We start from the raw sequence: 15,534 nt of genomic DNA on the forward strand, positions 1-15,534 counted from the left end.
GCTAAATGCTTTGAGTTAGTTTCTATTCTGATGATATATAAAATGAATTAATAGCAGAAGAAAACACTATATATTAGTGAAAGCAGAATAGTCTTTACCTTATCATTTAGAAGTGGTTTGATCTCTGTGAGTTGAACATCCTGAAGTTCATCCATGAGGACAAATGAGAGTAAAGCAGTCTTCTCAAACAGAAGAAAAAGGCATAAATTAGGAGTTGGAAACATAACAGTTACTCTGCATTTATTCATTCAAATACCAGAGCTTACTCTCTGTGTATCATGCACTACTCAGGGTGCTAACGGCACACAGTGGAAAAAGGACTAGGGGCATGATTCAAGTGGTAGTGCTAGGCAACCAAGAGGCCCTCAGCTCAGTTCCCAGTACCGCCCCCCCGCCACCCCCCCCACAAAGACATATAGTAAAGGCAGGTAGTAAAGCAGTATCTATCATTCTTCCCTTCTAGTTTTATACCTTTGCACAATCCTGACCACTGAGTATGGGTGAGACCTTATAACTGACACCCTCAGTCCAACAATCTGCAAGGAATTAAATATTGCCAACAACTATAAGCCTAAACGCAGATGCTTTCCCAGTGAAGTTTCAGATGCAAGGCAAGTTCTGACTGTCACCTTGATTTGCCTCGCAGATGACCCAACCAACCTGGGGCAGGCTCCTGCCTCATAGAAACTAGGAAATAATAAGTGTGTGTTGTTGAGCCAGGCATGGTTGTGTACACCTGAGATGCCAGCAGCCACATAGGAGGGAGAGATCAAGAGGATCATGGTTCAAAGCCAGCCTGGGCAAAAAGTCAGCAAGACCCCATGTCTACCAACAAGCTAGGCATGGTGGAGCACAACTGCCATCCCAATTAGAGGGGGAGGCATAGGTAGGAGGACTGAGATCTGAGCCCTGGGCAAAAACATGAGACCCTGCCTGAAAAATAACTGAAGTAACAAAGGGCTAGAGGTGTGGTTCAAGTGGTAGAGCACCTGCCTAGCAAGTGTGAGGCCTTAAATTCAAATCCTAGTACTACCAAAATAAATAAAACAAAATGTATGTTATTTTAGTTCATTGTTTGTGGTGATATTTTTATGAAGCAATATCTTTGCACTCATATATTTTAGCTACTGATGAACTAAGTTACTTAGAACTAAGCTTTTGGAAGCAACAATTTGGAGGTTGGATTAAGGAGGCCCAAAATTTGAAGTAAAATGTTGTAGGAGAATGCCCCAAATTAGAAATGGCAATGGCAATGAAAAAGGAAATGAACCAAGCTCACTAACTTTCATTGGGGAATCACAATAGTGGATGAAGAGTATGGTAGCTGGCCTCCAGATAGCCTCCTATGACTCCAATGATCCTCGACTACTTGATACTCATATATATCTCACACCAAATAAATCAGAGATAGGCTGTGTGACCAAAAGAATATGGTAGGAGCAACAATATGTGAATTCCAAAGCTACATTACAAAAGTACTACAGTTTCTGCTTTAAGGCACTATCGTCTTGAACTACTGTTTCTTGGGGGAAGATAACCAGCATATTGTTAAGACACTCAACAGCCCTCTAGTGGTCCATTGGAAAGGAATAAACATACCAGTACCAACCTGCTAGCCATGTGAGTGATCCACCTTAGAAATGAATCATCTAGCCCCAAACAAGAGTTCAAATGGCTGCAGCTTCAGAGATATCTAACAGCAACCACATGAAACCAAACCACCCTACCAAGCCTGCTTCAGAATTCCTGAGCCACAAAAACTATGAAAGATAACAAATAACTCTGTTTTGAAGTGATTTGTTACAAAGCAATAGAAAACCAGTACAGAGAGGCTTAAACTGGGTAGTTCAGCAAGAAGAAGAAAGTTGGAGGGAGAGAAGCAGAGTCCATCCCACAGTGCAGGAAGCCTGTATTGTAAGTGATTCCCCAGGCTTTAATGCTCCAGGATTCATCCCTTTGCCTTAGCACTGAACCAAGAAAAATGCTAATTAAATGAGTCAGGAATTTAGTCATTGAACAACCATTTACTGGGGACCTACTGTGCAAAGCACTATGAAAGACCCAAAGAAGTTCCTGTCTTCCTGGAACTTACTAAAGAATAGAGATGACAGTGATCCATAAAATAATAAAAACAAGAGCCATACGAGTTCAAAGGAAAAGCAAGTACTTCTAATTGGTAGGGAACTGGAGGTGTGGCTCAAGTAGTAGAGTGCCTGCTTTGCAAGTACAAAGCCCTGAGTTCAAACACCAGTTCAACCAAAACAAAAAAAAATCATTTCTAATTGGTAGGAATTAAGAAAGCCCTCAAAAGATATTAGCGTACTACAGATACTCAACTTATGATGGAGTTTTGTCGCGATAAACCCATGGTTAAACTGAAAATACTGTAAGTTGAAAGTGCATTTAAGGGGCTGGTGGAATGGCTCAAGTGGTAAAAGTGCCTGCCTAGCAAGTGTGAAGCCCTGAGTTCAATCTCCAGTGCTGCCAAAAAAGAAAACAAAACAAAAAAAAAAAAGGAAAATGCATTTAATATATCTAGCAATTGTCATAACTTAGCAATGCAGTACACTGCAGAGTATCAGTTACTGACTCTCACTGATGACACAGTTGTCTAATAGCTGCAGCTCGTTACCTCTGACCAGCATGGCAAGAGAGTATCACTACATATTGCTAGCCTACAAAAAGATCAAAATTCAAAACTCTGTGGTTATAGCTCAGTAGTAGTTCACTTGCCTAGCATACATGAGGTCCTGGGTTCATTTCCCAGAACTGGAAAAAAAAAAAAAAAAAAAAACCAAAAAAGAAAAAATTGGCCTAACTGGAAATTTAGTCATTTTATGATTACTAATCACACAACAAACTGCCTATTTTTCATTTGGACTTTATTATTTATTGGTTATTTAAAGTAGCAATTTTAAAGATATTATCCATGTTACAAAAGCCATATATTCTCACTTTAGAAAATGTAAAAACCGCCAGCAATCCCAGCTACTCAGGAAGCAGAAATCAGGAAGCCAGTTAGGCAAAAAGTTATTGAGATCCATGTCAACCAATAAGCTTGAGTATGAATCCCAGTTAGTGGGAGGCCATAAGTAGGAGGATTGCTGTCTGAGGCTGGCCCTGGGCAGAAACATGAGACCCTATATAAAAAATAAGTAAAGCCATCTGGGCACTGGTGGCTCACGCCTGTAACCCCAGCTACTTAGAAGGCAGAGATCAGGAAGATCTTGGTTTGAAGCCAGCCCCAAGCAAATAGTTTCAACACACTATCTCAAAAAAAAAAAAAAAAAAAAAATCACAAAAAAGGGCTGGCAAGTGGATCAAGTGGTAAGAGCACCTGCCTAGCAAGTGTAAGGCCCTGAGTTCAAACCCCAGTGCCACCAAAATAAATAAGTAAATAAATAAATAAAGTCCAAGGGGTGGGGGGGCTAGGGGTGTGGCTCAAGTCTAGCAAACACAATGCCCTGAGTTCAAACCTTACAACTGCCAAAAAATAAATAAAGAAAAGAAAACTATAAAAATCTCACAGTAACGAAAGATATTTTACTTATAGTTCTTCTATCTAAAGACAGCCATTTCACCAGCACTTAGGAGACATAGGAGGAGAATCACAAATTTGAGGCCAACCTAGGCTACATAGTGAGACTCCATCACAAAACAAATAAACAAAAGACAACCACATTACTCTATTTCCATTTGTTCTTTTTTTCCTATGGTGATCTCCTGAAAAGGTTTTTTCAACCCTCCTGCTTTACTCCCTGCTTCGATGTACTCACAGGAAAGCAGGACAAACTTCAGTATATGTGGGCCTTTCAAGGAGCCTCAGGGCTGGAGGAAAGCCTAAGTACCCTGAGGTCTAAAATGACAAGGCATCCACTTAGTGCTCCCCTGCTTTTAAAGATGAAGAAAAATGAGACATTTGTGCTGGAAAACACTTAAACAAAGACACAAATTAAATGAAAAGGTTGTCCTTATCAGCTGGGCTCAATGCAAACTAAGGCAGGAATTCTGAGTAGGACAGTAAGTTGTTCCGTTCCAGGGTGGCTTAGGAATTGGCAACAAGACAGTAGATATTCACCTTTCACATGAAGGGACTTGGTACATTCTTCTGGAGACACATTTTTTTTTTTTCTAGTCCTGACTGTCTTGAGCCCTTGCCAATGAGCAGTTTTATAATGTCTATAAGAAAACTAAGATCACATGGTGGAAAACTCCATCTCCAGATCCCTCAGCTACAGACTGGTTCCCTCCTAAGGATCTGCAGTCTATAGTTCCAGCATCTGCACAAATAGTGCCCCTGCCAGGTCTCAACCTGGCACACAGGGCTATTGATATTTTAAAAAATCTAGTAGGGATTTTATAAACTACAATAGACAATAAAATGCTTACCCTTTTTCCTAGTGTTAGGAAGAAGAGGGAGTATTGACAAATAAAGCCCAGTCATCCTTAAACTGAGGGAAAGGGAAAAAGAAAAAGGTGGACACCAACTTCTGAGCCAGGAATTTCCTAAGCACCTATGTTTAGTCCTCAGAACAATCCTCTCAGGAAGATATCTTCATTTCTTACTTTATAAATGACAAACTTAGGCTCAAAGAAGTTAAACTGCCCAAAATCCTATAAGGAACAGGGCAAGGATTTAAAAACCTTGTCTTTCCCACTGTGCCCTAATATCTAATCCTGCTCCACCTGCTGGTTAAGTGAACCTGGGCAAATTCCTTCCTCTCCACCCACACTGTGCATCCCCTGTGGTAAAGGCAATGGAAGCCTAAAACAATCCTATACATATCAACAATGACTCAGAGCCCTTAGAAATGGAAGTTTGAGTCATCACTCAAGGATAAGAATCTTCACTCTTTCAGTAGTTAGCTAAGAGCAAGGAGAACATGAAATAAGTATAGAAAAGACAAATTAAATCCAGCAATTTGTTGATAACCAGTTTCAGAAGCAAGATTTAGTTCTTGCTTGTTGTTAGAACAAAGTTAAATATACAGAAAATCTGCTAGGGCTCTTAGTAGTTTCGAGTGATGATAGTCTAACATGTGACCTTGTCACTGTGGAGGAGGAGAAGCATTGGAGATGAGGAGGTAAACTGAATGTCTTATTAGCAACCATCGTTAATAGAGATAGCGAGAATGGAGTACAGAAAGACTACTGAGTTTTTTTTTTTTTTTTTAACATTTTCATTAGTTTATGATAGTTGTACAGGGGAAGACTACTAATTCTCATCCTGCTTTCTTCCAAACGAATTTCAGTACTACTTAGGAGGATGAGATCAGGACTGCAGTTCAAAGTCAGCATGGGAAAAAAGTTATCAACTTCCCTATCTCAACCAGTAAACTAGACATGTTAGTGCATGCTTTTAATCCAGCTACACAGGAAGTCATAGGTAAGGGGATTATGGTCTGAGGCTGCTCCCAGGCAAAAACATAAGACCGTTATCCAAAAAACAATTAAAGCAAAAAATAGCTGGGGGCATAGTTCAAGTGCGAGAGCACCTGTCTAGCAAGTACAAATCCTGCTGAGTTCAAATCCCAGTACCACAAAAACAAAGAATAAATAAATAAATGATTTACAAAAGAATTTCAATAAATTAGTGGATTTAAAAAAGACTAAACAGGCCAGATCAAATAGAAGGGGAATTTTGGAGAGACAGAACAGTTTGCAGAAACCTAGCTAAAAGGCAACAAGGATCTGTCAGACAGCTGGAATTACAAACACAAAGAAAAAGGGAAAGGCTGGAGGTTGTAGTTCAGTGATGGATACTAATCCCCAGCACTGCTAAAATAAATAGATAAACAAATAAATAAAACCAATTTGACTCAGGAATTGGAGAGAAACCCAAGCAGATGGGAGTGAGAATGAGTGAGGTAAATCTGTAGGCCATCACCAAACCAGAGATGAGGAGCTGCTGCAGTCCATGGCCTCTTCTGAAGGACAAGTCAGTGATGGACAGAAAAGCAGAACCAGAAACAATAGGAGACAAGGAAAAAAAATGTCCACAGATACTGGAGGAAAAGCAGACACACATGTGAAAGTCAAGGAAAAAGAGATTTATATAGAAGGGGAGGAAAACTGTCAAATGCTGAAAGGGAAAACAAAGAGGACAAGGACCAAAAAAGGGCCATTAACTTTTGATAGTAAAAGTCAACGGTATCAAAAAATAGGAAAAACAAGATTCCATTCCCCAAACTGAAAAGCCTGTGACAATGTAGATCACCTTTTAGAAATACAGAATTTGACATTTCTGAATGGAAATGAAAGAAAAAAATGTTACTAGGAGGCCAAGATAAACACCAGTACTCTTTGACACACAGGGCCAGCCCCAGGAAGGCCTTGAAAGATCAAGACAAGTGACTTTTTTTTTTTATGGTAGTACTAGGGTTTGAACTCAGGGCCTCACACTTGCTAGGCAGTTGCTCTTCCACTTGAGCAACTCCTCCAGTCCTTTTTTGTGTTGGGTATTTTCAAGATAGGGTCTCATGAACTAGTTGCTTGGCTGGCTTCAAACCTTGATCTTCCTGACCTCTGCCTCTCAAGTAGCTAGAATTACTAGCTACTTGAATCTGGCTTAAACCACTGACTTTTAAGTTTTGCATCAAACCTCTGAAATAGAAAACAGAAAAACGTATAGAGAATCGACTGAAGTGGTAGTGAGGCCACCAAGTCTCTGCAGAACACAATTTAAAGACTACTTATACAAGGACAGGGGCACAGCTCAGTAGTAGACCACTTGCCTAGTATTTACAAGGCCTTGGGTTAAATCCCCAGCACCACAAAAAGTAAACAAATAAATAAAATAAAGTCTAATGATATAGAGTACAAGCCTTTGTTCGCTCAGAAAATGAATACCTGGAGGAGATACACGGATTCTTACAACCATGGAATGAGCTATCAAAAGTGGACTCAAGTCCTGAGTTCAATCTCAAAATACTGCCAAAAAAAAAAAAAGTGGACTGTAGACCTAGGAAGGCCTATACCTAGCTGAATGGCACTGGGAAAAGCCTTGGGTAAAGCCTTTTCCCTTTCTGGGCCTCTATTTCTCTATCTGTAAAGGGAAGAATTTAGGCAGAATGACCTTTTTGGGTCCCTGATAGGGCTGACATTTTGTATAATCCCAAAGCTCTCCATAAATGTAGTGCTTCACGTTTTTTGCAAGGTGAGTGCTACACCTTGCCACCTCACACAGCCCTCATTGCAATCCTAAGGGGTCACTGGGTTCAAGGACTTATGGAGGTTACTCAGCAAGTCAACAGGAGAGTGCAGCTGGTCTGACCCTGTGGACATGGGAGCCTCAGGCTTTTATTTCACCCTGCACTGTGTCCATTTAGCCACAAAAAGCTCACAGCGATTTCCAGTGCTTCAAAACACTGCTTTGTTGTTGTTTTTTAAAAAAAGACAAAGAACAGTAAGAAAGTATTACCTTTCCAAACTACAAGCTGTCTTATTTTGTAGCTTTCCCTGATGACCAGGGTTATATGTTATCTTTGGCTATGCCAGAATCTATTGACATCAGGCTACTACTCTGTGTAGGGGTAGAGTCAATCACTGTTGGTTTGGGCAACACTGAAGACAACAAAAACAGAATGAAGTCAGCAAACAAAGAAGGCACATCCAGGAAGAACAAGCTGGAAGGGGTCAGATGCAGCTAGCACTGAAACAGTTATGGCTAAAAGCTGCAGAAGTAGCCAGGGGACTAGCCAAGAAGCAGAGCACCTACAGCAAGCAGACCCATGTCCTCTCTTTTTACCTATAAACATTGGCTAAATGAGCACTCATTACAGCACTTCACAATTTACAAAACACCTTCACATCTAACAGCTGGATTCTCATAATGAGACTGTAAAAATACTGGGGCAGAGGCATCACTGATATTACAGAGATGAAAAAACTGAGGCTTAAGAAGTGAAATTGACTGACAAAAATATCACAACTAATAAATGATATGGCTAGAACTGAAACCCAAGCCTTCTGATCCCAAATGCTCACTCTATGCCCCGTATCATACTACCTCTCCAGCCATCATAGATAAAGAGATCTGGGAGTGAAAAGAAGAGAAATTCAAGCAGGGTCCCAGTGGCTCACGTCTATAATCTTAGCTACTCAGAAGGCAGAGATCAGGAGGATCACGGTTCAAAGTCAGCCCAGGCGAGTGGCTCAAGGAAAAAAAAAAAAAACAAAAAAAACAGGGAAATTTAGCAAACTATCTCGTCACCTCCATTCCAAGAGGACCTCGTTAACTCTGGTTCTAAATTACACTGAGCAGTTACCATAAGGCCACATGCTCTAGGATTAAATCCTGATACATAGGTAATAACAAGAAAGCAGGGACTTGGTCACCCATTATTCAACTGAATAAGGGAGACAAAGTCTGTAAACATATCACTACAGCTCAGGGCTGCATACACATAAGCCTGTGAATTGGACAAACTCAAAGGCAGTCTCTCAGCGTAAGCACCAGTCATTTTAGGTCAGGTTGTAGGGACAGGGCTGTTCAGTGCATTATAGAATTGTTTAGTAACATCCTTGGCCTCCAAACTAGATGGCAGAAGTACCCTCTCTCCAACAGTTGTAACAACCAAAAATGCCTCCAGATAATGCCAAATGTCCTCTGTGGGGAAGACAATTGAGCAACTGCTCAAAGGTTTACAGTGGCTTAGGGCAAAGGTCAGTCAATGCAGGCTGTGGGTGCTCAGACAAAAGTAATATTTGAAGGGTAGATAAAATTCCTATAGGTGAGGATGAAAGAATAAAAATAATAATTCCAGGAAGAGAAGATAACTTAAAGATAAGGAGAAAAGAAAGCACAAGGTCTGCTGGAAAATGTTCCACTTTGGCAAGAGCAGAGGATTCCTGTTCGAAATAAGAGATAAGGCTAACCGGCCCAAAAGACCAAAAATCATATGTTCTCCTTCATATGCGGACATTAGATCAAGGGCAAACACAACAAGGGGATTGGACTTTGATCACATGATAAGGCGAGAGCACACAAGGGAGGTATGAGGATAGGTATGACACCCAAAAAACTAGATAGCATTTGTTGTCCTTAATGTAGAGAAATTAATGCAGATACTTTAAAGCGACTGAGGCCAATAGGAGAAGGGGACCAGGAACTAGAGAAAAGGTTAGTTCAAGAAGAATTAATTTAGAAGGTAACACACATGTACAGGAAAGCAATGCGAGTCAACTCCCTGAATAGCTATCCTTATCTCAACTAGCAAAAACCCTTGTTCCTTCCTATTATTGCTTATACTCTCTCTTCAACAAAATTAGAGATAAGGGCAAAATAGTTTCTGCCTGGTAGCGAGGGGTTGTGGGGATAAGGGAGGGAGCAGGGGGATAAGGATGGGGTGGGGGAGGGGGAAGGGGAGAGAAATGACCCAAACATTGTATGTACATATGAATAAAATAAAAAAAAAATTAAAAAAAGAGATAAGGCTAAAAATGACAGCTAGAGACTGGTCATGGATGGCTATCTATCAACTAACTTATTTGTAATGATGTAGACAACACCACAAAATGTAACACAAATGTTTAATAGAACACAAATCACAGCAGGGAGTGGTGGTTAACACCTGTAATACCAGTTACTTAGGAGGTGGAAGCAGGAAGACTGGGAGTTGAAGGACAGCCTGGGCAGTTAGTAAGACCCTATGTCAAAAACAAAATAAGAACAAAAACACTAGGGGTATAGCTCAAGTGGTAGTTTGCCTATTAAGCATAAGGCCCTGGATTCACTCCCCAGCACTGAAAAAAAAAAGTATAAAAATCACAGCAGCTATATTTCTGTGCACCCCATCTTGCCAAGAAGAGATCAGTTATTGTTTTGTTTTTAAACCTCCAACAGGTAATTCTTAAATGCAGCTAGGTCTAAGAACCACTGGTCTACAGTAATGCCCTCATCCTCTGGTGAGGAAAGAGACAGAAAATTTAAGTGATTTGCCTAAATTGACACAGCAAGATGGGGGTGGGTGAAGATTAGCAGCTGGACTCCCAGCCCAGGTTCTGAAAGATATTCCAGAGCACTGAGCTAAATTCCATACTTCCATCTATGAGAAGCACAATTATCTGATGAATTGGCTCTTTAAATTTTGTTAGGGTTAAAGCCTGAATTAATCTAATCCAATACTATTGACTTAAGTATCCCCTTAAGTGTCTAGGGCAATGGATGTTGGTTTCGTTGCTGTCTCCTGGGGCCCTTAGGAAAGCAATGGATCTCAGGAGACTCCCCAGGAAGCCAGGTAAACAAACAAAACCACCCAGCTTCATAGAAAAAACGAAGACTTAAAATACAGCTCACTCAGATTTTTTCACTGCATAAAGAAAAATCTGGATACTCTCAGAGATGGTATCCCCCTACACATATAGGCAAATAAATGGCAGGTAGAGTGCAAGGCAGCTGCTGAGGCATGCTCACAGACTCCCATTCTAACAGGAACATCCCATAAAATAGGCCCACCTTCCTATTGTGTCACTGCTGGGTTGTAGAGCTGGTGATAAATGACAGACTTGCAGATACTGACAAACTGGAAATCTGAGTCTACCCTATATACTCATTTTTTTCACTCCAGGGTCCTGGTACAAATAACTGCTAGAACAAAGCAATTCCTATCAAGGGGCCTTCCTGTTAATTCCAGACACCCAACAGTAAATGAAGCTGTCTGACATGGAGGTCATACTAAAGTAACTCTAGCAGCAGAAGCACAACTGTCTGCCTTACACTCTAGAAGGATGCAGCTCAGGATAATAGGAAAGCTACTGCTGGCAAGGCCCTGGTCTTGGTATGAGCTCTTAGATGAGCTCTGGGTTCCCACCAGCTGTAAGGCACAATCCTGGAAAACAATTTGTTCCTTAGTACAGTTTGAATGAGGTAAAGGACAAACAAGAGCACTAAAATGCAGTATTTAATACACATATTAGCCAAATTTATTGCATACTATGCCAGGTATCATGATAAGCATTTTAACCATTCATTGTTTCATCTTCCCAACACATTTATAAGCTAGGTATTGTAATCCTCCCCATTTTACAAATAAAGAAACTGAGACTCAGAGAGGTTTTGTAATTTGCCAAAGGCTAGAAAGCAGCAGAGCAAGGGTTTGAATCTAAGTAGTCTGCATTCAGAGCTTGCAGAAGCCTCTATTAGCAACTTTTCCCACTTGATGTCATCTGATCATTAATTCTTCTATTTCTTTTTCTTTTTTTTTTTGGCAATACTAGGCTTTGAACTCTAGTTCAAATGGCAGGTGCTCTACCATTTAAGCCACACCCACAGCCCTCTTCTACTTATTTTCTCAGCTGTTGGTGTCTGAAGTTTACCAGGAATTTAATGATCAAAGAATTTTGAAAACCGAAAAGCACCAAAGTTTAGGTGTTAATACTATTACTTTAATAGGGCAGACCAGTACCTACCTAAGGGTTTGAAAAAGCAATCTACCTGTGGGCTGTCTAATCACCCAAAGTTACGTTTTAGTCAACACACTGGTTAAAACCATCCCAATACAATGACTTAAAAGAAACAGTATTTTCCAGAGTTGAAGAGTAGCAGGAGAGGCCCTGTTCTGAGCTTTCTGACTGCAGGGATAAAGAAACAATAATCGGATCCTCTCTTCTCTTAGCTAAGTTTAATGTACAATGGCTGTGGAGCTAAGATCTCACAATTTTAAACAAACATTCAATTTTTTTTTCTCAAGGTCGCACGTATGCTAGAAATACACTCTTACCACTGGGCTATACTACCAACCCCATTCAACTTTTAACCATGAGTTGAAATTTTAGTCTTAAGCATCTAAAAGCACTATAAGGATACAAGTGTCATCTCTAATGAAGTGCTTAAAAAGCAGATGATAATTCTGGAAAGATTACAGCAATTATTAGTTAAAGGAAAAACTGACATGATTTCCAATCTTAAATTATCATTAGAAATGGGAAGCAATTTATGAGCTACATACAATTTTCCTTACTCTGATTCATTGGATTTATGAACTGATAGGTCATTACACTAATAGCTCCCCCCAAATGATAACTATTACCCAAAAACTTGAAACAGCAACAGTATCTTCTTTAAAAAGATACTGCAAAATATGTAACAAAAGATCTTAATAAGTAACAAAATCAAATATGAAGAATGGTTTTATCAGGAATCTATTTTTAATCAATTGAAAAAAACAGACTGTAGGTTATGGGCATTTTTAGGTGAAGGGAATTCATCAAATTAACATGGCCAAAGCCTGAGGGAAGCACCCCCTCTACTTTGGAAATTAATCTTCATTTACTATAGTAAGGCTGGAAAAGATGCAAAGTAGCACCTCCATAGGAAAAGTTGGGGAGAACACTACTCTTATCATACATTCTCCTTATATGCAGGGAGATCTCAGGCTCCATATCAAGCTGAATAGCACAGTCTGTTTGGTACTGTAATTAGTGTTTACATGGAACCCTCTTCAGCCATTAACAACAAATATTTACTTACGATTGATATGTTAAACTCTGTCAGGCACTACAGGAAACTTCACAGAATTTTCAGTCAACTGTACCATCCCTCTCACTGAAGAAATAAGGTCAAAAGATATAATACCACTTTGTGTGTGTGTTGTTTGGGATCAAACCCAGGGCCTTGGGTATGCTGAGCACATGCTGTACCACCTATAGCCCCAGCTCAAGACCACCCATTTTTTTACAACACTTAACCATCCTCCATATATCAGTTAATATCACATAAAAAATATGAGAACCAAAGGCAAAATTATAGGTAAATGGTTTAAGTATAATAGAATTAGCACTGTGGTTAAAGACAGTAATTTTTCATTTACCCAAAGAAAGTCCTGAAAGTTGGCAAATACAGGTAAGTTTTTGTGTGCTATTTTCAAACAGAAAAGTAGAGAAGTTGTAGCTTTCAGAATAGATGACATCTTTTTCTGCATTAAGCCCAAAATATTAACCTTCAGACTTCAGAGTCCTCCTTTCTTTATTGATGTACCCCTTCCTTTCTTTTTGCATATCTAGGCTTGTCAGAAAAGTTTCCCTCAGAATCATTCATTTGGCTTTTTCTTTCCCTCTTTCCTTCTTGCCTGAATTTGCTCAAGTGTCTATTATCAGCCAAGCAGAGAGCTAGGCCCTCTCTGTCATCAGACAGCAAGCTTTAGCAGAGGCTTTGTATTTCCAAAAGCTATTAGCATCTGGCATAGAGCAGACACTAAAAATATTTTTAATCCATTAATATTAATATTTTAGCCTATTAACAAGTCTTTAAAAAGACTTTTCTTTCCTTTTTTGGGGGGAAGAGAACAGCACGGGGCTTGAACTCAGGGCCTCATGCTTGCTAGGCAGGCGCACCACCACTTGATCCACTCCACAAACCCTTTTTCTTTCCTTTTTAAAATATAAAACCAGGGGCTGGTGGAGTGGCTCAAGTGGTAGAGCACCTGCCTAGCAAGCAAGAGGCCCTAAGTTCAAACTTCAGTGCAGCCAAAATAAATTAATAAAATACAAAACAAGTATGTGCATAATTCAAAAAATAACATAGAAAGGTATAAAGTAAAAAGTGAAGTTTCCAACTCCCTAAATCCTATTCTTTAAGAAGCTTCATTTATGTGGAGAAACTGTGTACATAATCTGCTGCCTCCCAAAGGCCCTTTTCAATAGTCACTATTATAAATATCCTGTATTGGTACACAGTAAAACTGTGATCACTCTGTTACCATCTGCGGCAGTCAGCCACATAAGGCAAAGAATGTAAAAATGGATCTCACATGCACTTAAGGATAGACTAAACAACCATAAGCCTCTGGCCACACTACTGCAACATGCACATAAAAACTTCCCTGTAGGCTTAAGCAGCATCCACTGTTTGGAATAAACAGGCTTCTTGATGCAAGACATTTTATGTGCAAATTTTCAGAAAAAACAGAGTGGACTGAGAGGCCTGTGAGTGGTGGGTGATGATTAAAAGCTGAATCTAAAGGGAGGGACAGGCCTCCTGGTGCTTACCACAGGCTGTGTTCTTACACTGAGTGTGTAAAAAGAGGAGGAAAAGTAAACTTACCCCATATATGCCTCAGCCCAGGCCCTGTGCCTGTTCTGTATTGTGAATGAGGAGACACAGGAAAAGGAAAAATAAAAAAGGGAGGAGGGAAAGAGAAATTGAAGGGCAAGAGGATGACCAGAAGGGCAGCAAAAGAACATCACCCTTTGAGTAACGAAAATGAGCAGTGGAAATTCGCTGAGTTTTTTTCTAAGGGTCTACTATGAGCCAGGCATTTGGGGCTGCAAAGATGGTCCCCGACCTCTAAGGGATAAGACAAGGCCTCTACCCTGCTGTGTGTGTGTTTAATTCCAATTGGAAAAAATCAAGGAGGGAAGGCTTCATAGAGAAGGGGGTAATTTAGTGGAGCCTTTGAAGTGTGGAGGAGGACTTGCCTAGGGAGAAAAAAGCAGTATGAGCTAGTTATTATAAAAACATTAACATATTTTTATAGCTGTTATTTGAGACTTCAAATCAAAGCAAGCTTCTTAGATTCAGCACCACTGTGTCAATGACCTTTTCTCTTAAACATCGAAATATTCAAGACCAGTGTTGGAGCAGAGCCAGAAAGTCCCAAAATGAGGTGAGTGCTGGCTAAATCTGCTCTGTCACCTCCAAGTCTAACCAGCCCATCCAGCCCAGAAATGGTCTCCTGGCAGCTAGGAAAAGAAGATATAATAATTATACCCTCCGGGGGTCAGGCTGGGGAGGAAATGTGGAAGTAGGCAGGTGAAGCTTACTTTCTGCCAGTAAGCCACCAGGGAGAGCTTCCCTGCCTCCTGAGCCATGAGACTGCTAGTCTATGTATGACAGGGAGGCGAGCGCTGCAGAAAATATCCTCCATGAGAAAGAAGGGAGGGGGAAGCACTGGACTGGGGGACGCTGAGGTACTAGGTGAGATGATCGCAATAAAACGCTTTGCAAGATCCCTGACACGCAAGCGCTGGATGAACGCCAGCTCTTATTAATATCGCTATTATTAATATCGTAACTCCTCAATTGTGCTCTGACAAGAAGACACTCCATTGGCAGCCCATTTTCATGACGATTAAGGGCAACTCTGGAGATGACAAGTGTATTTAAAAGAATTTTTAGAGGCAGGAGCTCAAATTCGAACAGCACTAGCCGTGAGAGCCCAAGCCCCGGAGTTCCAGTACTGGCCATGCCACTTGTCAGCCCGTGACCTTGGACACGCCATTCCACCGCTCCGTGCCTCAGTTTCCTCGGCTGAGAAGTGGGGGCTAAGCAGCCCCTTCCCCAACAGAGGGTGCCTTCTGGGGTTCCGGAGCGGCACGGCACGTTCAGGCCCCCTCTTGTAAGTCCCCGGGGCTGCGGGGCGGTCGAGGCGGACGGATGCCCGGCCCGAGGATCGCCGAGCTCCGCCGCCTGAAGAGAGCGAGCAGGAAAGCGGGGTGAGGCCTGCAGGCGGTCCCTGGGACCGAGGGGGTCCGCGCCGGGGGATGGTTCGACCCCGCCGCCTGCACTCTGTGGCCTGGAGGGCAGGCGCGGGGAGC

At 41.1% G+C, this 15,534-nt stretch overlaps 1 protein-coding gene and 1 non-coding gene across 5 annotated transcripts in view; one reads left to right on the forward strand and one right to left on the reverse strand.

The window, feature by feature from the left end:
• The window catches only part of LOC109693737 (protein NDRG3), a 69,699-nt gene that overhangs the window by 53,842 nt on the left and 323 nt on the right, over positions 1-15,534 (reverse strand). For 3 of the 4 annotated variants that reach the window (XM_074074709.1, XM_074074706.1, XM_074074708.1), the window contains exon 2: positions 99-179. In XM_074074709.1, coding sequence (XP_073930810.1) covers positions 99-155 — 57 coding nt within the window. In that variant the 5' untranslated portion in view covers positions 156-179. Of the gene's footprint in view, positions 1-98; positions 180-12,469; positions 12,532-15,534 lie in introns of those variants that run through there. The other variant, XM_074074707.1, reaches the window with a different exon arrangement.
• On the forward strand, positions 13,970-14,101 carry LOC141423732 (small nucleolar RNA SNORA51). Its single transcript, XR_012448551.1, has one exon. It is a non-coding gene; the product is annotated as a small nucleolar RNA SNORA51 (small nucleolar RNA).

The sequence above is a fragment of the Castor canadensis genome, chromosome 5, assembly GCF_047511655.1.
Source record: "Castor canadensis chromosome 5, mCasCan1.hap1v2, whole genome shotgun sequence".
Classification (NCBI taxonomy): Eukaryota; Metazoa; Chordata; class Mammalia; order Rodentia; family Castoridae; genus Castor; species Castor canadensis.